Below are 23,513 nucleotides of genomic sequence, written 5' to 3'. Positions count from 1 at the left end.
TGGAGTGCAGGCTCAGTAGTCGTGGCACACGGACTCCGCTGCCCCACACCGAGTGGAATCCCATCCAGGCATGGAACCCGTGTTCCCCTGCATTGGCAGGCAGGTTTTTATCCACGGCGCCACCAGGGAAGTCCCCTCCTATAGACTTAAAAATCATCTCTAGATTATCTGTGATACCTATTAGGATGTAGATGTTGTGTAAATAGTTGCTGGAACGGTAAATTGACGTTCCACTCTTCGGAGCTTTCTGGAGTTTATTTTTTCCAAATATTTTTGATCTGAGATCAGTTGAGACTATGAATGAGCAACATACAGATATGGAGAGCAGACTGTAGTATTGTTCTGTTTATTTGAAGAGAATAACATAATAAGTACCAATATTTAAAACAGTGTTCTTTCCGATAGCAATTGATTATACAGTGTTATTAACCACTATGCTCTGCTGCCATTTTTAAAAATCAATTAATTTAAACATTGTTTTTATTGAAATATAGCTGATCTACAGTGTTGTGTTCATCTCAGGTGTACAGCAAAGTGATCCCGTTATACAAATGTGTGCGTGTGTGTTCATTTTCAGATTTTTTTCCATTATCGGTTACTATGAGATATCAAATATAGTTCCTTGTGCTATACAGTAGGTCCTTTTTTTATCTGTTTTATACATAGTAGTATGTATCTGTTAATCTTAAACTTCCAAACTATTCCTCCCCCATGCTTATCCCCTCTTGGCCACCACCAGTCTGTTAATGTCTGTAAATCTGTTTCTGTTTTGTAGATAAGTTCATTTGTATCATATTTTAGATTTCACATACACGTGCTATCGTACTGTATTTGTCTTTCTTTTTCTGACTTCACTTGGTATGATAATTTCTAGGTTCACCCATGTTGCTGCAAATAACAGTTTTTTTGTGGCTAAGTAGTATTCCACTGGGAGAAGGCAGTGGCACCCCACTCCAGTACTCTTGCCTGGAAAATCCCATGGATGGAGGAGCCTGGTGGGCTGCAGTCCATAGGGTCGCTAAGAGTCAGGCGTGACTAAGCAACTTCACTTTCACTTTTCACTTTCATGCACTGGAGAAGGAAATGGCAATCCACTTCAGTGTTCTTGCCTGGAGAATCCCAGGGACGGAGGAGCCTGGTGGGCTGCCATCTGTGGTGTCGCACAGAGTTGGACACGACTAAAGTGACTTAGCAGCAGCAGCAGCAGTATTTCATTGTGTATATGTGTGTGTGTGCATATATATGCCACACCTTCTTTGTCCATTCATCTGTCAATGAACATTTCAGTTGCTTCCATGTCTTGGGTATTATAGAGTGTGCTGCTGGGAACAATGGGATGTGTGCATCTTTTCTGACGTCATCTTTTAAAGCATACCTTCCAGATACCCTTTCTTAGGGTTTGGCTGTAACAAAATGAGGAGTAAACCAAGAAGGAGGAAAGCATGGCCTGCAGGGCTTGGTGGGCCCACCCTGGGAAAATACAGTGAGAAATCACAGAAGGAACCCCTGCTGAAGCAGAAGGTCAGGGCAAGGGAGGACTCAAGTAGAGTGGACCTAGGAAAGGAGAAGATTGATAAAGCAGGCATTACAGTGGGAGGCTTGGGAAAAGTTGATGATCTGATAAAGGGAATTGATGAAGTACAAAACAGAGACTCCATTAAACTTTAACCTGAGGAGCTTTCTCCATTGTATGGCCTGGGGCTAACGATGCTGACCCTGCACAAGCCAAGAAGCCATTGCTGTCCTAGTCCCAAGGGGCCGTGGGAAACAACATGTCCATGGTCATGAGAGTATAAATGCCCTTTACTGGCTTTAAACTCTTAGAGTCAATCTTTATAGAGTTAAAAAAAAAAAACACCAGAAAATTGTGATGGTTATAGGACAGAATGTGTTATCAGCCTTGATAGTCTGAGAGTTATGTGGATAGCAGATGAAAATTAGGCAGTGGGAGGTCCTTTAGGAAAGATGGAGGAGGGGGATGAAAACAAATTGTTCCTAGAAAATTACACTCTGTGCCTGATAAACCACAACAGTGGCTTAGTATGTGGTGCAGAACCCATCTGGTGCTGTGGGTTGGGCTTACATGAGGGTCCTGATACCCTTAGGGCTGGAGGGACAGGGGAGGAAATAATAAATGCTCATTTAAAAAGTTGTGTATACCAGACCCCTGAGCCCTGAAACAATGAGGGGTAACCACCCAGGGGCTCTATGCTCAGGAATTAGGTAAAGCTCGGGGAGAGGGGGATAAATACACTCGCCTCTTCCCCAGACACAGAGACAGGTGGAGAATGGGTATGTGGTGAGGGGTTAAACCAGAAATAACCAACCCAGGGTAACCACCAAGAGCAGCCCAAACCAGGACTAGCTTCTCTTTAGAGTCCAACTCAGGGTGAGGATGCCTGCAGTGGGATTTTAGTATTGTGTGTGATAAGCTCTTCTGTACAACTTGATGTTCGACCTTCTGCAGATATGAATTTAATAGAACATTTTAATATACATACCTTTATTCAGCACCTGTCCTATCATCCGATGTGCTCGAAGCTTGGTGGACTGGAGAGACTCAGTCTCCTCTTAATTCCTTATTGTCTCCTTGGAGAGAGAAGATGCTAAACCAACTATCAAACAAAATAATCAGTATGATTACAAATTGTGATGAATGCTGTAAGTTTAATTTCATAGCACGCAGAAAGTTAGCGCTACTTTTATAAACTTAACTCTTTAATAGAGATACTGCTCTGATTTTTAAAATATAATTATTTGACAATAGGAACAGTTCTTTTCTTGAGTAGCTTGTTGAGCTCAAACGGCATGCTGCACATCAGATCTACAAACACAACAGCTGTCTCATTTGTTCCCTTGTTACTCATTTTAATGAATCACTTGAACAGACTTCAAAACGTTAAATTAGATATATAAGCATGCTTGAAGAATTATATCATAATATCATATTTCAAATTTAGTAGTGATATCATTGTCTAAATATAGTAAGTTTTAAGAAAGTCAGTTTTTTAGCTACTTTGCCCCCTCTATAAATAACGTGGTAGTAAAACAGCAGATAAAAATTAACCGAAGAATCCGTAACATCCAAGTATAGAGAGCTGGGGAAGTTCCCCCACATCCCTTCTCCCTGACATAGGAACCGTGATGCTTGGAGTAAATCTTTTGAGGGTCCTCAAAGGTGGAAATTGGCCGTTCCTTGCCTTTGTAGTAGAGATCTGAACAACAAGAAAGTCGGGAAGGCATTACGAGCACAGAGTTTTCCTCTTGTGTTCTTGATACTTCCTGTTGCCGAGGGTTTGTCCAAAGGGAAAAGAGAAATGAACAGAGGAAGATGTATGTCAGCTGTCTTCTCATTCCTCTCGCCTTTCATAGCATTCACAGCAGTCTGAGAACGGGAAAAAAAAAAAAAAAGTTACGTCTTGTGTTCCTCTACCCTGAGCATTTGCTTATTAAAATAAACCTTGACTGCTCCATCTCCCCTGATTTGGGCCTCTCTGTTTCCTCCATGAAAAAGCTGGTGAGGGTGTTTAAAGCTGATAACTGTGTCACATATAAGATATAGTCATAAATCACTGGAAATGAACTGTTTTTAGAACCTTCCAGAACTATCATACTAATGCACTTCTACAAAGGGCAGTAAATATGATAACTAAGGGAACTTTATTTTAGTCCCTTTGTTCATCTCTGAATGTTTTTTGGTATGGGTCCTCTTATTTGATTGTTTCATACAATTATGGGAGACAGATCTTACCCGTGCAGGAGTTCTAAATGTGCAGGTACTTACATACGGGAGAAAATCTAGTATCACATCTCTGGAGATCATTTTATTTAAAATAATCGTAAGTTATTTAGCATTTTGATTCTTTCAGAGGTTAAGAAGTGGAACCACTGGGTCACTGAAGCCCCGAAACACTTAAGACTTGTATCTCCCTTCAGGAGTGATTTTTGGATGTTTTGTTCGGTTGGTGAAGTTTGTATAACCCTGGCCAGTTGGCTTGCAGAGGTGTGTCACCAGTCATAAGGAGCGGAGGGGGTCACGTGACTGGTTGTTTATGTAAGTCAGTAGCAGTGTCTGTCATCTTACATATTTAAAGAACTGTACATGTTAGTGCGAAACTCGGGTATAAAATGGGCCGCCGGTTTGGAGGCGAGTCGGCTGCTGCAGCAGATGAGATCATAGACAAAACCCACACCCCTCTCCAGACAGAAAGATCCCCATGGAGATAAGCCTGCTTTCTGGGAGGAGTCACTCAGCCACGTCTGCCATCGCTGTTTAGCGTCTCTGTTTCACTTTACCTGTCCCTCGATTTGAAGTGCAGTGAAAATGAATACAGAGCTTGCCAGAGGCATCTTTGTGGAAGTGATTCTGCTTTAGCCACTTGTGTCAAAGACACCTGAAAACCACCTGAGATTAAAGCAGGCTGACCATGTGACCCTAGAAACTAGCAGTTAGTAAATTGTCTTCTTAAAGATCCAGAAACCATATGCCACCTGGATGCAATCTAGAGGTGCCAACTTTTCCTTAAAAGGTAAAGATGAAAGGTCCAAAGGTGCTTAAGGAAATAGTGAACCTACCAAAGTTGATACAAGAGTTTTGTTTTCGGAGCAAAAGTCTTGAATAAGAATTTAGAAGTTAGCTTTCTGTCCTTGAGTAACTGATTTGTAAAAGTCCAAAGTAAGCTCGTTGTGCCTTGCACTTGGTTCTGTTCTGTTTTGGGTTTTGCTGATTTCTGTCCTGCCTGCCTTTCTTACGTTTTCTCTGCTCACGAGGACTCCACTAGGGGGCAGACAACAGAACAGAATACAAAGGAAACCTATTCAGTGCATTGCCTGTGTTACAATGTTATGGCCTGTGTTTGCTACACTTTCTGGATACCTTAGGGGAAGGTCTTTCTGTTTGTGTATTTCACATAATAGCATCTATATCATGCTTATAACTATATATTTAAAGTGTAAATGCTTATTCAGGCTTAATGATAGTTTCTCAATTAATTCATTATCACAGTATATTTCTTTGGCTTTTCTCGAGTGTTTTTGGCATCGAACCTCAAACCACTAATTATTATTTATGGATGACCATAATGATGGTCCCTGTGAGGTTCACCTTATCCATGAATACTCTTTTTCATTCATTCACTCAGTAACCACTCATTGGGTTCCTACTTTTGTCAAGCATTGTGTGGGTTAGGTTTTGAGACTAGAGCAGTGAAGAGAGAGTTCTTAGGAGGCTGCAAATAACAAAGGTTTATGTGCAATTGCTCCCTAAGCCGTTTGGTGAAAGGACTAGGCTGAGAGGACAGAGAAGGGATTCTTTTTTTTCCTTTCAATTCTAATTTTTTAATAAAAGTTTTAAAGGTTATACTTCATTTGCAGTTATTATAAAGTATTGATTATATTCCCCATGTTGTACAGTACATCCTGGTAGCCTATTTTACAGCCAGTAGTTTGTACCTCCCCCCCCGCGCCCCCCCTCCTCTGCAAGGAATTGTCCTCCGCCCCGCAAGGAACACGTGATGGCTGCAATGCTGGGTAGTTTTTATTTCTGATTATTCTTTCCCAACTGCTCCTAAAGATGAGAAAGCCATATGGGGTTGGTGTGGGGACCTCAGTGACAGGTCTAGGAGACTAGCTGAAGGTCTTGTTTTTTTTTTCTTTCTTTGTCTTTGCTCCACTAAGAATGAGATTTAGTTACCTGAAACTCATTAACCTCTGCCAGCCTAGGGTTACAGAATATTGATCTTAAATGAAAACCTCATTAATTTGTCTTTGCATGGTCAATTATTCAACAAGATATAGAACCGGTGCTTTTGATTTTATTTTTCTTTTTTTAAAGCTAGTCAGATATTAACTAGAGATAACTTTTGTTGTTGTTGTTTAGTGGCTAAGTCGTGTCAGACGCTTGGTGACCCCATGGATTCTAGGCCACCAGGCTCCTCTGTCCATGGGATTCTCCGGGCAAGAATACTGTAGTAGGTCACCATTTCCCTCTCCAGGAGACCTCTCTACCCAGGGCTCACACCCTGGGTCCCCTGCATTGGCGGGTGGATTCTTTACCACGGAGCTACCAGGGAAGTCCAGAGATACTTAGTTTCTCCTCAGTTTTGGACCAAACTATCCTCTGTTCATTGTAGATAATGTATAACTAGATCGCCTAATCTTTTAATCTTAAGGTATAAACATTTATTCTGAGAATATCTTCAGTTTACACTGCCTAATGTTAAGTTGAAATATCAAAAAATCTTTTTTTCTGGAATAAATTCTTTTTCTGTTAGATTTAACAAATCATTCTATACAGAATGAGATTGCCATTATTGGTAAACAAATGCTGCCGTTTCTTTCGAGGAGATAATACATGTTTGTTTTCACCATCATGTGCTTAGAGCGTTAACTGCATACTGTACAAAACTGGACAAGGCCCAGCAGGACATCCTTTGAGTAATTAAATATCTTAATTGCGAGAGTATATCTAGAATTCGTGCTAAGGAAGCCCATGGTTAATAAATGTCCTGTGTTTTTATAGTCCTTAAGTGTGTTTTCTTTATCAGGTTTCAGAAAGCATTTCAGTGAGGACTTCACCTTTATTTCTGTAAATTCCAGCCTGATAAGCAATACCTGGAAAAATTAATGACTGTTAGTGAATATTAGTGAAATGTTATTGAATTAAAATTTAAACCCAAGAATTTTAAGCTTCTGAAAGTTAGAAGTGTGGCTCAGGAAACCAAAAACACATCACCTGTATTTTAAAAGTTAGCTGCTTAGCATTGACACATATACAGTACCATATGTAAAATACATGGCTATTGAGAAGCTACTGTATAGCACAGGGACCTCAGCTTGGTGCTCTGTGATGACCTAGAGGGGTACAGTGGTGGTGAGGAGGCACAAGAGGGAGGGGATATATGTATACTCACAGCTCATTCACGCTTTTGTACAGCAAAAACCAACACAACATTGTAAAGCAATTATCCTCCAATTTTTTAAAAAAAAGTTAGCTACTTTGAGAGTATGTATATACATGGATAAAAATTAGATGAATGTATGGAAAAATGTATTTTTGATGGTGGTAGGATTATATATAATTTCCTCCAGTTTTTCAGTTGAATTTGTTGTTGATTATAGTTTATTTTGTTAAAAAAATGCCTGTACAACTTACGCAGTTTTGTTCTGAAGAACAATTCTCTTGGATCTTGGATAGCCGCCAGAAATACGGATTCCTCACTTGAAGTTTATAATACACTAGTTAGTATAGGGCTAAGTCTGTTACTATAGGTTTTTGTTTTTCTTATTTCTTTTAATAGCTGATTTTTTAGAATTAAATGCAGAGGATAAAATCTAAACAAATTCTATCCAGCAGTTAATAACAAAAAATAATTTTACATAACTTAGACTGAATATTTTTTTCCTACACTAATAACATACTCCTTTGAATGTTACATAGTCTTAGCGCACCCTTCCCCTCCTGCCAGCAATCCCAGTTGAGAAAGGATTGAGGGTTTTAGCTAGAAATTTCCCCCTGTGTTTGAGCTAGAATGATTTCAGTTTTTAGGAACAGGCCAAGAATTGGAACTGTTGCCTGTGGGCATTTCCTGGTGGTCCCGTGGTTAGGACTCTGTGCTTCCACTGCCAAGGACACAAGTTCAGTCACTGGTCGGGGAACTATTAATAAGATCCCACGAGCCATGTAGCGCAGCCAAAGAATTGTTGCCTTTAACATGCCTACACGACGCATGGAGCAAGTGGGGTGCAGGGACTTTTACACGTTTGTACATATTCCATCTGACTTCCTGTCTACATGTATCTACTTCAGTAGCACCTACAGTCTTAGGAACAGGGCAGGGACTAGATCGGAGAGTGGATATACTGGGTGGAAAAATATAGACAGGATATCCTCTTGCAGAATTTCATGACAGGCTGATCCCACCACAAGGAGTTGGGGGTTTGTGGTCTTCTGAAGCCCTCTAATTAAATGGAGGAAGCGATACCATTTTTTTTTTTCCCCTGCTTGTCCTCTCCCTTCCAGATCCACTCCACCTTCACTCTAGTTAAATACCACCAATTATATATTTAAAGTAAAAGCCTGAAATGTAGATTTCTGTGGCAGAGTGTGGGATGTCCCAGTGACGTCTCTGAAAACCCAGAGCCAATCCCTGTGCTTCGAATTCAAGGTTTATATTTAGAAAACAGTGTGGATCCTGTATTTTCACAATGTTGTAAACATGTTTGTGTGGCTATTTTTAGCTTCTGCAGACTTTAGTGAACTTCCAAGTTGGCAAGTCAGACGCACTCAGTTGTCGTCTGTTACCTCAGATGCCAGCACTTTGTGAATGACTGATTGTCTTGGGTTTCTAACATATTTAAAGCAGAGAAGTGTATAACTTACCTTGTGTCAACTGCATGTGATATGTCTATATTATTATACATATGCTCTTTTTTTTAAGCTTTTATGAACTGTATAGCTTGGGTAACAGTTTTTCTTGGAGTTTAGGATGAATTGGGTCCTGCCAAATGGGACCAGCAGAAATAGCTGGTCTTTTTCTCTTTCCCCTAGCCCTTCTCTCCCAGTCCTCAGCACAAAATCATGTACATGTAAATCCTTCCAGTCGCTGTTCTCAGTCGCTCAGTTGTGTCCGACTCTTTGCGACCCCAAGGACTGCAGCATGCCAAGCCTCCCTGTCCATCACCAATTCCTGGAGTTTACTCAAACTCATGTCCATTGAATCAGTAATGCCATCCAACCATCTCATCCTCTGTCATTCCCTTCTCCTCCCACCCTCAATCTTTCCCAGCATCCGGGTCTTTTCCAATGAGTCAGTTCTTCGCATCAGCTGGACAAAGTATTAGAGTTTCAGCTTCAGCATCAGTCCTACCAATGAACACCCAGGACTGGACTGGTTGGATCTCCTTGCAGCCCAGTGGACTCTCAAGAGTCTTCCCCAACACAACAGTTCAAAAGCATCAATTCTTCAGCGCTCAGCTTTCTTTATAGTCCAACTCTCATATCCATACATGAATACTGGAAAAACCATAGCTTTGACTAGATGGACCATTTTTGTTAAAGTAATGTCTCTGCTTTTTAATATGCTGTCTAGGTTGGTCATAACTTTTCTTCCAAGGAGCCAGACCGTTTTAATTTCATGGCTGCAGTCACCATCTGCAGTGATTTTGGAGCCCCCCAAAATAAAGTCTGATACTGTTTCCACTGTTTCCCCATCTATTTGCCATGAAGTGTTGGGACCAGATGCCATGATCTTAGCTTTCTGAATGTTGAATTTTAAATCAACTTTTTCCCTCTCCTCTTTCACTTTCATCAAGAGGCTCTTTAGTTCTTCGCTTTCTGCCATTAGGGTGGTGTCATCTGCATATCTGTGGTTATTGATATTTCTCCTGGCAATCTTGATTCCAGCTTGTGCTTCTTCCAGTCCAGCGTTTCTCATGATGTACTCTGCATATAGGTTAAATAAGCAGGGTGACAGTATACAGCCTTGGCATACTCCTTTCCTGATTTGGAACAAGTCTGTTGTTCCATATCCAGTTCTAACTTGCTTCCTGACCTGCATACAGATTTCTCAGGAGGCAGGCCAGGTGGTCTGGTATTCCCTTCTCTTTCAGAATTTTCCACAGTTTGTTGTGATCAATAAAGGCTTTGGCATAGTCGATAAAGCAGAAGTAGATGTTTTTCTGGAACTGTTTTGCTTTTTCAATGATCCAGTGGATGTTGGCAATTTGATCTCTGGTCCCTCTGCCTTTTTAAAATCCAGCTTGAACATTTGGAAGTTCTCAGTTCAAGTACTGTTGAAGCCTAGCTTGGAGAATTTTGAGCATTACTTTGCTAGCATGTGAGATGAGTACAATTGTACAGTAGTTTGAGCATTCTTTGGCATTGCCTTTCTTTGGGATTGGAATGAAAACTGACCTTTTCCAGTCCTGTAGCCACTGCTGAATTTTCTAAATTTGCTGGCATATTGAGTGCAGCACTTTCACAGCATCATCTTTTAGGATTTGAAACAGCTCAACTGGAATTCCATCACCTCCACTAGCTTTGTTTGTAGTGATGCTTCCTAAGGCCCACTTGACTTCACATTCCAGGATGTCTGGCTCTAGATGAGTGATCACACCATCATGATTATCTGGATTGTGAAGACCTTTTTTGTATAGTTCTTCTGTGTATTCTTGCCACCTCTTCTTAATATCTTTTGCTTCTGTTAGGTCCATACCATTTCTGTCCTTTATCGAGCCCATCTTTGCATGAAATGTTCCCTTGGTATCTCTAATTTTCTTGAAGAGATCTCTAGTCTTTCCCTTTTTACTTCCTTTTTGTCAAAGGTTTTAAGACTTGGGTGGTATAGAGGGTGATGGAAAGTTGACAGAAAAAAGAAAGCTGGGCTCTTTTAAGGGTCAAGACATCATAGAACGGACAAGATGGTGGTGATTAGTTGAAAAAGAGAGGTGAATGATCAACAGCTTTTCTTACAGGGTGAGATGATTATCTGGAAGTCATGTGAATGAAACAGTGTTTTCCCCCCGAAGAGTCATGTCTTGCCGAAGGACAGTGCTCCCCTCTATCACTGCAGGAAGGCACGGGGAGAGTATCACTGTCAGCACTCGAGCTCAGTCCTCTACAGTCCCATCCAAGATCCTCTTCATTCATTATCTGTGGAGTAATTTTTGCGTCCTGTTCGGCTTTGTGCTTACTTCTCTTGGGGTGCGGTTCTTCTCCCTTGCCTCTTAAACTTAATGTGCTTTATAGTCAATGACTCCAGAATGCATAATTCATCTCTTTGGAAGTATGTCTTTGCAAGGAAGCCTTTCATTGCCACATATCTTTTGTTCCGGAAGCTTTAGATTGAGTTTCATGTTAAGAAGAAAATTATACAAAGCCTTATTCTGGCTCATTCAAGATAAATGTAATTATGGAAATTGGAATTTTGTTTTATACCACTTTATGCTTCTCCTCTACTTCTTAATGTGAAAGTGTTGTTTCTGAACTGTCATCCAAATAGCAGTGTTTTACTTTATCGTGAATTGTGAATGTTCAGTATAAAGCAGGGGAGAAAGGGAGAATGTTTTTGTATGTTTTGCTGGAAACTAAAAATGCTAGCTTTTTTCCAGAATTAATTATTAATTTTGAATTGAATAGCTAAACAAGGAAGAGTTTAGACACTTGTTGGGTCTATGGAAGATAAAATTTTTTTTTTTAATTTCAAAGTGTTATTATGTTATATATATTTTTAAAGTCATTACTTAAGCAAGCATGTTCTTTTCCCAAGAATAATATTAACAAAAACAACACAGGGGACGTGCATTTGTGGGGCCCAGTAAAATCAGGAAACACATTCACATAATTGTTAGCATCTCAGGCACAGCAGCCTACAGTAACATTTCACAATTTTAAACATTCATTGTGGGTTTTCTTATTTAGAACTGCAGCCTCTTTAGCAATTGGTATTGCCTCTTGCTCAAGTCGAAGAAATAGACTTTAAAGCAGCACCGTCCCATGATAGCAACTACGCTCATGTGGCTAAATTAAATGAACTGGAAAATCCACTCCTGAGTTGCACCAGACTCGTTTTAAGTTCTCTGTAGCTGCATGTGACTAGTAGCTGCTGTGATGGTCAACATAGCCATTTTCTTCATGGCAGAAAGTTCTGTTGGACAGCATTGCTCTAAAACTGCAGTTAGAATTTGTATCTGTGCTAGAAAATATGGTGACTTTCAAATGTGATATCAATTTCCTACCACTGAAACAACAAAATTTAAAGTTCTCACATCTTATTCTTCACTTAAACATGTCCATTTTTACTGTACTTCTTCATGGTACATGGCTTGTTGCCTTTACTCTCCTAATGATATTACTTCCTGCCCTCAGAGACAGGGATGTCATTATGCACACACACCCCAAAGCTGAACATACAGGAGAATTAGTTGTATATATAATTGAATACCCTAACATAAATGTTTTATAACTAAAATACGTAGACGTCTCAATACTGTAGGGACTTGTCAGAAGTTGTGGTTCCTGGATTGTAGTGCACTGGCATGGTTCCATATGGTTTCACATTGACTTAATCTTGATTAAGTAGTTTCACTTTTTGTTGACTGACCCTTGCAGAGGAGGAGATTTGACAGGATTTGTGGCTGAACTCTTACAGCAATAAGAAGACCCGCTGTTGGTTTGGCGTAGCATTAATTTGCAGAGACTAGGTTCGTAAAGAGCAGAGACAGCATCTTCAGCACTGATTCATTCATTCATTTGTTCAGGTAACGCTTGTCACACTTGTCTTTTAAGGCACCACATCCTTGCCTACTGTGCACTCTGCTAAGCACTGAGATGGAAGAGAAATGAAACAAGATCTTGGGTAGGAAACAGCTGTTCAAAGGACTTCACGGCAGTCAGGAGAAGCATGCTCGAATAGAAATTTGCACAAGTGCTCTGGATACCCTGGAGCAGTCAGCTTTACCTGGAGCAGGTGACAGAGCCAGAGAAGGTATTGATAGACAGGAAGGAGTTGAAGCTTTCCTTCACAGCAGATTCCAGCTACTCCCAAATGGAAGAGATTAGTTCCTGGCCAAGCCCTCTCAGTGTTTGGAAATTTTTCAAACCATGGGGGAGGGGGATGTTTAAAATGCCATTCAAAGGCATCATTTTAATGACTGTGTCAGACTCCATAGAAACGTATCTTAATTTATTTCCTCAATTTCCTACTGTCCCCAGTTTGCTTCCTGGTTTGCTTAGGACTGAGGAGTTTCCCCGGATGTGGAATTTTGACTTGTAAAAATAGGGATGGTCCTGGGGAAACTGGGATGGTTGGTTACCCTACCTATTGTTGCATATTTAGATGGTTTCAAATATTTGCTGATATAACCAACATTGTGCCGAGTGCTTGGATGCCCTATGTATTTAGCTGTCTTTTGCATTATTGCCATTAGTGAGATTCCTAGAGATGAAATGAATGGTTTGGTGACCCTGGGCGTGTTTGAAACTCGCAGCCCTTTGTGGTACTTCTGCTGTTTTCAGCTAAAGTGGGAGGAATCTGTCTGGGCATTTGCGCTAGCTCTGCTTCCATGGGTCCTTAGGGAGATATTCAAAAGACACGCTTGCCCTGTAAGTAACCACACCTGCTGTTCTAAAGTTCCAGCCAACCTGATGGCATAGGACTCCCAAATACCTTTTATCTAGGCCAAAGGCAGGCTGAAGGCTGACTCCTGAGGTCGAAGTGGACTCCCTGACCCCACCGTCCTGTGATCACACCCTGATGTGAGCACACTGACTCTTAGAGTATTTGGTCACAGGAGGAGGGTGAGATGAATGAAACCCAAGGCAGGTGGTCTTTCTTCCCAGTACAGGTTCAAGCTTTGATCCAGCCACACAGGACGTTGCAAGGTTACCTTGCATCTGCTGTTAGCCAGTCTCTTGCCTCTTAGCCTCCTCCTCGTCAGGATGAGGAAGCCTCAGAAACCCGGAGTTAGTGTGTCCCATAGCCCATACACTTGGAAATATGAGAGATGAACTAGTATTCACAAGTAAACATATATATTCAACCTGCCCCACCATGCTGTGTTGAGAGGTAACCTACCTTCCTGTGGAATTTTAGAAATGAATGTGCCTAGTTGGGGTCCAAAGTCTCATATCAAACTCCTCTTTGTGGTAAGAAGTATCAAAGGGAAGTCCTATTTCAAGCGTTCTTATCATGTGGCCCAGGGGTCCTGTGAACCCCTGACACTGTGCGATATTATTTATATGCCTTTTTTAAAGAAAAGGTTCTATTGCTTTATAAGATTCGCAGAGCGGTCTAACGATCCCAAAAGGTGTAAGAACTAGTTTGTGTTTATAAAATATCAGGGAGTTTTGGTCATTGCTGTTTTGTTTATTCCTTTGATGTAGGGCTTCCACCAGAGTTTTGAGGTAGGCATCAGTTTAGCAATGATGTCAACAAGTAAGTGAGATGCACTTTCATTAATCATTTAAAATTCCCTGAAATTTCTTTCCAGCTACCATAGAGTTTGAATTATATATGATTTTTGTTATTTTTGTTAGCTTTACTATTATGAAACTGCTTTACGTCTAGCTGATTTGTTTTTGTCCAGACACTGTATGTAAACCCCTATTTAAGAAGTTTGTGGCACAGTTGTTAGCCTACCTCTAGGCATTGTCTTGCATTATTTTTGGTGTATTCTTTTGTTTATATTACTAAGCTAAAGTTAGCACAGATAACACTAGGCTAGAAGATGGTGACAATAGTTTGAAAACAGGAAATTTTAGGCTTGTGTGTGTTGGGAACAGATGATCTTAATGACAGAGCCAATGGAGTGGAAACTTCCACTGAGCCTGTTTTTTCCTTATTTTGCTCTATGAGAAAAGATGGTGCTTCCTGGAAAACAACTCAAGTATTTTAAAGCGAATGGTTTTCTTTTGTCCCTGCTTCTTGGCTAATTTGTTTTTCTTTATTTTATTTACCCTAGTTGTATTATTATTATGGAAAGTTAATGTTTTTAATAGGAAAAGTAATTCCCAAAGTGCTTATTTTAGATATTTCAATATCTAAGTATATGACTGTTTACAGACATAGTTTTTCAAATAAATTAAAATTGTAAGAATATTAAGACCACCAGACTTAGGGAGAAGAAATTTGTTTCTCCATTTTAAGTGCTTCCAACTTTGCTTTTTTTTTTTTAACCCTCTAAATTCCAGTTTTTAAAACAAAGTAGTTATACTTTGTCTAAGCTGTTTCCTGACTAAGACTCAGTCTCTCCAGATGTATCCTGGAATTCTATATTTAAAAGAAAGGCTAAATTTATTCACTAGCTGCAGAATATGAAGAGGAATATGCATTTCCATACAGATGTAAACTCTTTTGTCTTATGTACATCATTCCTAGACTTTAAAATATTTATTAATAGGCATCCTTTTTTAGAGCATTTTGAAGCATAAGCTTTTAAAACATGTAATATTTTTAAAATTATAACAGTATTGAGTGGAAAGTCCTTGAAAAAAAATCAGACACAAAATCATATAAAAGAAAAATATGAAACTGGTCTGACCCTCCCAACCCTATTCCTGGAATGACCGCAGTTAACACTTCCGGTGTGTCTCCTTCCAGACCTGCTCTCTAAACATAGTTTATACATACACACAATCATTTCAGACAAAGTGGAATCATGCAATTCTGTAGCTTATTTTTTTTTAAGTTTAACAATTATCTTGTGAGTATTTTTCATATATGTGCTTCCCAGGTGGCTCAGTGATAAAGAATTCGCCTGCAAGAGACGTAGGTTTGATCCTTGGGTTGGAAAGATCCTCTAGAAAAGGAAATGGCAGCTCACTCCAGTATTCTTGCCTGAAAAATCCCATGGACAGAGGAGCCTGAAGGGCTACATCCATGGGGTCATGAGAGTTGGACAAAACTTAGCAACTGAGCATGCATGCATTTTTCATATATACAGATTTGTCTCACTTTTTAAATGTTTTGCATCAATTTATTATTATATCTGTATCTCGAAATTTATTTAACCATTATCCTACTGGTGAAGTTTAGATTAAAACCTCCCTTATTAAAAAATAGCATTTTCATTATTGAAACACCTGTCTTTGTTAACATTTTACAGATTTCTAAGATTATACATAAGTTTTGAATTCACAGTTGTGACCTTCTTTCCTTAAATTTCAGTCGTGAAATACCTTTTAAGAGATTTCAGAATAAGAAAGTTCCACTCTTTTTTTCCACCAATTTCCTAGGATAATAGCGGGTTAGTAAAATTACAGTGGTGATGTTTCGTGATGGAAGGGCGGTTGACTCAAGAATATAGAAAGTGGTATTCTTCAGCTTGTCCGGTCAAGGTCAAGTTGAGGATTCAGCAACTATGACCTGTATACCTGGATGGAGTCATTAGAGGTCTTTCTGAACCACCCGAAGGGAACACACTACCTAGGACCTGTGTGCTGAGAGCTCAGAGAAGCGGGAGCAAGTCGGTTAGGTGCCTTAACTCAGAGCAAGCTGAGGAAAGCTGCAAAGAAGAGGTCTTAAGCTAACTCTTAAAGGCAGAGTAGGGTCGTTGGGTGAGAGAAAGAGGATGTGTTAGACTGAAAACAGCAAAATGTGTGTGTTGGCTGGAGAGGCAGGGAGGGTAAGTATTGTTTTGATCTATAATAAATATGGTTTTGTACACCGACCTGTGAAGGGAGGTTGGGCTACCCTAATAACAACAGTGTACTTCTTTTTTTCTCTCGCTGAGGTCTTTTGATTTAAGTTCACTGGCTCTCCGCAACAGACACAAAAAAATTTAAGGAATGGTCTCAGCTTTTAAAGAACTGGATGTCAGGTTGGGAAAATAATTCATGAGTATTTGGAACATTTGGAAAGGTACATAGAAAGATAACTGTAGCCCACCAGGCTCCTGTGTCCATGGGACTCTCCAGGCAAGCATACTGGAATGGGTTGCCATTTCCTCCTTTGGAGGATCTTTCTGACCCAGAGATCGAACTCAGGTCTCCTGCATTGCAGGCAGATTCTTTATCGTCTGAGCCACCAGTGAAAATGACAAAATAACAGATGGTTCTAAGCTGTCCATAGCCATGCAGAAGACTTTGGCCAAGACTCCCAAGAGCAGGTATGGCAAGACAAGGGAAGGATTTGAACAGAACTTTGAAGAATGGTTAGGTTTCCAATAGTAGAAAGGAGTTCAAATACACTCTCCAGTGGGGTAAATACTGTGGACAAAAATGAGGAGAGAACGGATAAACTGCTTTGGTGGCAGCAGAAGTCTTGAGAAGAGAAGGAATTAGATAAAGTCTTAAAAGAACCTCTATACTTGTTTGTTTGCTTAATTCTCTTTTGAAAACCAGCCTAATTCTGTCTGAGCACATTTGAATCACCTGGTGAGCATTTTAAATGCCCTATGCTGAGACTTCACTTTTGGTGCAGTGGTTAAGACTTTACACTTCCAGTGCAGAAGCTGTTGGTTCGATCCCTGGTCAGGGAACTAAGATCCCACATGCTGCATGGTGTGGCAAAAAAAAAGAAAACCTCTCATAGCTGTTGAGTTTTGAAACAGATGAATTTATGGTTTATGCACCTCTGTCTTTCCTGAATAATTCTTCTCAGCCCAGTTGCAAATGGGCTGGGAAGATTGCAGGCTGCCATCTATGGGGTCCCACAGAGTCAGACACGACTGAAGCAACTTAGCAGCAGCAGCAGCAGTATCCCTATAATGCATAGAGAGTGTGAGAACTTCCGTATTTTTATCCATGTCTCCTTTGATATATTCAGCATTGCCTGAGCACCTCGCTAGGACATGGCTCCAGTCCTCAAGAAGCTCACTTGTAGGGACGTCAAACTCAGTAACTGGAAATGAGGGAGAAACGGAGAGCTTGGAAAGGGCTGTTCAGGGGTGGTTTCCCAAAGTCTGAGTTAAATCTAGGAATGGATTATGTGCTAAGGGCCAGAATGTATCAGGGCCAGAGGCAGTGCAGAAGTAGGGTGTTAAGGGACCTGCATGTATTTCCAACGCAGTTGAAAGGCAGAGCCGCAAAAAGTGGGGCTGGAGAGATAGCAAAAGCTAGGAAAGCCCTGAACGTACTTGCCAGAGAGAGTTTGGCTTATCCTGCAGGCAGTTACCGAATATAGGGGATAGGTAAAAGCAATGCGAATATTCTAAGCATTGTAGATACTTAGTTTCACTGCCTGATGTAAATATATGTCCATTGGGATCTGTGCACTCTCTGTGCTGTTCTCTTTTGATTTTCATATAGTAGCCACATTTAATCTTGAAACCCTGAGATGGGACACTGTCATCAGACTGTTATGCTTCAAAATGCAGACCTGCTGATGCAATCTTATTTTAACGCATCATTTATTCAACTTCAGGTTGAACTGACTGTTGCAGGTAGGAAATGACAACAAAATAAATGTTTGCATAACTCCCTTAACCACATCTGCTTGTTTGCCAGTGGGTAAAATGATTTTTCTCATATATTTTGTTTAAAATGGCTTTGAGTGTTTCCTAAAAAAATGTGTCCTTTTTTGTCTGTTACTGCAGTGTAGAATTGGTAAGGCAATGTACAGCTTTCTCTGGGGCTACCAAGGCAGCAAGGATAAAAATAGGGCAAACTTTAAGAATCCCAGATATTTTCAGATAACAAAGACTGATTTATGTGGACCCATTTTGTGCTCAGACAAAACATAGAGAAGCTTTTGTGCTGTGATTAGCAAGGGTGCTGATGTCAGTTCTCTTGTTGAGCATCAAGCTTTATTCTGTGGCTAAATTGTGCTTTGTACCCTAATCCAGAGAACCTTTGTATCTGCCTTATTAAAGTGTGTAGTTTATGTAATTGCTTTTGTTTTCCAGTTTAATCTGTGCCAGATTCAATGAGAGTGACTCATTTTGTGACTGAGACAAACATTCACATTTGGACCATGTTAAAAATAAATAAATAAGTGGCAGGTGCTGCTTGGCTAAATTCTGTGTTTTCATGTTGTAATTTCCTGCTGCAAGGGTTCATCTCTTAGATAATGTCTTCTCAGCCTCTGTAATCGCTAGCCCAATCTGCCCAGTGCCCCGCGATTCATTGCTGCTCATTTCTTGGCTGTTTATTTTAGTTTCCAAGGGCCTTTTACATGTTAACAGTATCATTTCAAGAGGGAAATGCAGAAATGGATGGGGCAGCTACAGTCAACTGGATGACCAAGAGTGACACGTGAACTGTAGCAAAGGGACATATTGCATTGTTCTCTCTTTTTGCCATTTTCCCGGGGTGTTTTGTGCCTGTGTTTTGGCAAAGCTCAGTTGTGTCTACTTTATTATGTATACGTTCGGCATTGGAGCTCCTTCTCTCAGGTGGAAGAGGTTTTGAAAGCATGCCTTTCTATTCAGGGTGGCCCATATATCTAATAGTCTGAAAATTGTGACTTCACAGTCTTACAGGAATTCTGTTTATTGTATAAATATTTCTAAGTCCTTGGCCCTGGGCTATGCATTGAGTATGCAATGGTGGATAAAATAGACATGGTCACAGTCTACTCAGACTTTACAGTCTGCTTGGGGAGTTAGATACTGAATAAAGAAATACGAAGAAAAATTGGATCACAGAATTATAAAAATCACTACATAGGTAAGTGATGAGATCCATAAAATTATGCCCTACTCTACACTGGGGAGTGATGGGTTGAGGGTGGTCAAGAAAGAGAAACCTAAAGGTCAAAGTCTGCCTGGCAAAGAGAGGGAAGAACGTTCTGGACTTAGGAAGCAGCATGTGCAAAGTCCTCGAGACAGGAGACAGTTTGACATCCTATAAATCGTATGATTAATAGGAGAAGGGACAGCTGAGTAAACTAAAGAGGAAAAAAATGACTGTATTTAAGAATTTAGAGATGGACTATACAAGCACAACAGTATGGTAGCATTTAGTAGAGGGGCAGATAACCTTGCATACTGGCTTCCCTGGGGGCTCCGATGGTAAAGAATCTGCTTGCCATGCAGGAGACCCAGGTTCAATCTTTGGATCGGGAAGATCTGGAGAAGAGAATGGCAACCCACTCCATTGTTCTTGCCTGGAGAATTCCATGGACAGAGGAGTCCATCGGGCTGCAGTCTGTGGGTCACAAAGATTTGGACACAACTGAGCAAATAAGACACAACCCTGTATACATCTTATAGCCTGAGAGCTGCACTGAAGTCCAGTATAGAAATTGATGCCTGTAATATTTAGTCTGAGTCATTGGGGGATGCATGAATTATGTTCAATGAATTATACAGTAAGGCATTTTAGAAAGATTTCCTTGCACCAACCACATTAAAGTTTTAAAAAGTCATTTCTGTATTTAAAGACAGAACTTTCACCATCTGGAGAAATCACTTACAAAAAGATATGATTCCTTGATGGCCCTGGATAAGTGACATAGTACTGTGTTTTCCTTTTTCTTTACTTGTCTCTTCCTTTTTAAAGCTTACTGCTTGATAAGGAGGTATCCATGAGGGCATGAGTTTTAGTAAAAGATGATATTTATTTATTTTGAAATAAATAGATTTATGAATGGATTTTTATAATTCAGAATCCAGTGCTAAATTCATGTGAATTGAACACTTTACAACTTTTCAGTATTATCTAAAGCATCTGTACAACTCCAACACTGCCTTCTTCTGGACACTAATCGTTTGCTTTTAACTGAGCTGCAGTCAGACTGAGAAATTAATTCAAAATCTTGATGATAGGCTCTTCCCTGGTGGTTCAGTGGTTAAGAATCCAGCTTGCAATACAGGGGACACAGGTTCAATTCCTGGGCAGAGAACTAATATCCCACATGCAACTCACCCTGTGCGCCACCCTAGAGAGTCTGTGCTCCACAACTAAAGATCCTGCATGCCGCAGCTAAGACCCTGTGCAGCCAAATAAATATTTATTTAAAATCTTGATGATATTAAAGAAGTACAGATATAATATTTTAGGTCTTTGTGATATTTCTACTTGATCTGCTTATTAAAGGATTGCATAAGTTTTTCCATGAAGGAATGTCTGTCCATTGACAATTTGTTGCTATTGAGTCGCTAAGTCATGGGGTCCAACTCTTTTGCAACCACTTGAACTGTAGCCTGCCAGGCTCCTCTGTCTGTAGTTCTGCATATATTTCACTAGAGTTGCTGTATTCTCAAATATTTGCATGTGTGACGAGTGTTTTCTTCATAGGCAGTAGATTCTTGGAGAGAAGAAATCATGAATTTCTTATCATTTCTTCACACAAGTACCTAGCATGTCATTTATAGTATAATCAATAACTTACGGACTAATTATTTCATTGACTTAGTTCTTAATATATCTAAATTTTCTTGGGTGAATTCAATTTAAAGAATCTTTCAAAATGTTAAAACCTGAAGTTATCACCCTAGTTAATTCAGCTGTCGGTACAGTTGTCCAAATGATTATACACCAAATGAACTGGTTTTTCCACCACTCCAGTCCCTTAATTTTCATTTTCTCTGCCTCAGAGAATTGTCACAGCTGTGACTCCATCAATGAACTACAAGGCAAAATTAACTTGTGTCAGAATTTATTTTAAAAGGTGGTCATTATGGAGGCTGAGACTAAACATCTATTGGAGAAGTTTATGTGGAATTTAGTTAGTGCTCCTCTAGGTTTACATGTATTTTTCAGGATAAAATACAAAAGTTTTTAGTGGATAGTGTCATGCCTTTTGTGTTACAGATGCCAAGTTCTGCAAAAGAAAAAATAGAGAGAGACCCTCTCATGTCACTACTAGTATTCCTTTCAGTGATTATAAACTTTGTTGATTTTTTAAAATAAAGGGATCTATATGTTAATGAAGAAACAAATAATATTTGGGGAAGGGGGATTGGCCTACGTTATAGTACCAACATCATGAACATTCTTTGTCTGATTAGACTATTTGTGTGTGAGTATGTGTGCACGCATGTGTATTTGTGTGTATACACTCAGTTGCTCAGTCATGTCTGATTCTTTGCAACCCCATTTGGACTGTAGCTCACCAGGCTCCTCTGTCCATGGAATTTTCCAGGCAAGAATACTGTAGTGGGTTGCCATTTCCTTCTCCAAGGGATCTTCCTGACCCAGGGATCGAATCCATGTCTCCTGTACTCTCAGGCATAGTCTTTACTACTGCACCACCTGGGAAGCCTGAGTAGACTGTAGGTAGAACACCAAACTCATATACTGCTCTGAAGAAAATTTCTGAACATGCCATAAGCATAAAGCTGTCAGTACCCGCACGTTATCACTGGAGGAGACATACTCAGTCTTGTTATACTTTTCCAGAACTAGGGGACTGACACGACTGGTACTCTATCACGCTCTCCAGATGGACAGAAGTGGACAGTGTCCATGGAAGATTTGATTCCCTTGGGGTTCATAACTTGCTGTTTCTCAGTTGTTCCACTTCCTGGTGGTCTGACCCTATATGTTCAGTCTCGAGCAGAGAATGATTCTTAGTAGGTAACTTGAATCTCGCTAAAACCAGCCTCTTTTTGGTCTGACTGCCCACTCAGAAAGACCCTCACGGAAGAGTAAGGGTTTCATTTCGTCTCTGGGCAGAGATGTTGGGTTTAAAAACTGATGAAGTCAACTCTTTCAGACAGTTGATTCTGTTCTTTTTTTAATTTGATCAATGTTGAGGTTAAAGAGGTTAATAGTGAAAGAATTTCTAGGCTTCTTTAGGTATAATATGAAAGTCCTTTGCCCTTTCTTTAACTGAGTTGTATATTTCTGTTGTTACTGCTGAGTTGTAGGAATTCTGTGTATATTCTGGACATTAATGTCTTATCAGATATATGACTTGCAAGTATTTTCTCCCATCCTGTGAGTTGCATTTTCACCCTTTGATCATATCCTTCAAAATATAAAAGTTTTAAATTTCAATCTAGTTTATCTGTTTTTTTTTTCCTATGCACTTAGTGTCATATTCAAGTAATCATTGTCAAATCTAACATTATGAAGCTTTCCCCTATGTGCTTTTCCAAGAGTTTTATAGTTTTAGCTCTTACATTTAGGTTTTTGATCTATTTTGAGTTCATCTCTGTATAATATAAGGTGAGGGTCTAATTTAATTCTTTTCCCAGGTGGATATCCGGCTTTTCCAGTACCATTTACTTTTTTATATTTAATGAAAACTAAATGCTCCTTGATTTGTTGACTTGATAGTACATCAGTGTAAATGTCTTCTCATATCAATCAATGTCTTCTTATACTTTATCAGATAGAGAATAATAAGTGTGTCTACACACACATTATTGAGTTAATTGAAGAGACACCAGTAAACTTTGCAGGAATGGTAGATTATTCTATGAAAACAAAACAGCATATGTGACTTTCTCTAGTCAGTGATCTTGTAAATTTGATTTGACAAATGTGCATCTGAAAAACTTCTCTCAGCTTAACACTGGGTGAATATTTTTGTTTTGTTCCTAGGCGTGGAAGAGGAGATGGTTTGTGTTACGCAGTGGCCGTTTAACTGGAGACCCAGATGTCTTGGAATATTACAAAAATGATCACGCCAAGAAGCCGATCCGTATTATTGATTTAAATTTGTGTCAGCAAGTTGATGCTGGATTGACATTTAACAAAAAAGAGTTTGAAAACAGCTACATTTTTGATATCAACACCATTGACCGGATTTTCTACTTGGTAGCCGACAGCGAGGAGGAGATGAATAAGTGGGTTCGCTGTATTTGTGACATCTGTGGGTTTAATCCTACAGAAGAAGGTAAGTTCAGGATTTTGTGATGCACCCCGAGTTCTCCTTTATTACTGCATTTTAAAAGCCATTATAAAATTCATTGTTATTTCAGTTACACAATATATTTTTTTTAATAGTAACAACATGTAGAAAAAGCACACCTCTCAATATCTAGAGAGAAACTTTATGTAAATTTTAGAAGGAAAGACTATCATTGTGGGGCAACGTCTAAATAATGTCCTGAAGATGACAGGAAGGCATACTTACTTAAAAGTGTTTCTTGAGTTCCAGTGTAAATACTAAGTTAAACCTTAA

General features: G+C 39.7%; 1 protein-coding gene across 4 annotated transcripts in view; it reads left to right on the top strand.

Moving 5' to 3' along the window:
- The window catches only part of GAB1 (GRB2 associated binding protein 1), a 125,008-nt gene that overhangs the window by 64,790 nt on the left and 36,705 nt on the right, over nucleotides 1-23,513 (top strand). For all 4 annotated transcript variants that reach the window (XM_040250452.1, XM_040250450.1, XM_040250451.1 and 1 more), the window contains exon 2: nucleotides 22,931-23,225. In XM_040250452.1, coding sequence (XP_040106386.1) covers nucleotides 22,931-23,225 — 295 coding nt within the window. The remainder of the gene's footprint in view (nucleotides 1-22,930; nucleotides 23,226-23,513) is intronic.

The sequence above is a fragment of the Oryx dammah genome, unplaced genomic scaffold, assembly GCF_014754425.2.
Source record: "Oryx dammah isolate SB20612 unplaced genomic scaffold, SCBI_Odam_1.1 HiC_scaffold_12, whole genome shotgun sequence".
NCBI lineage: Eukaryota > Metazoa > Chordata > Mammalia > Artiodactyla > Bovidae > Oryx > Oryx dammah.
The sequence above is the reverse complement of the archived record's forward strand: the minus strand, read 5'-3'. Positions and strand labels throughout refer to the sequence as shown.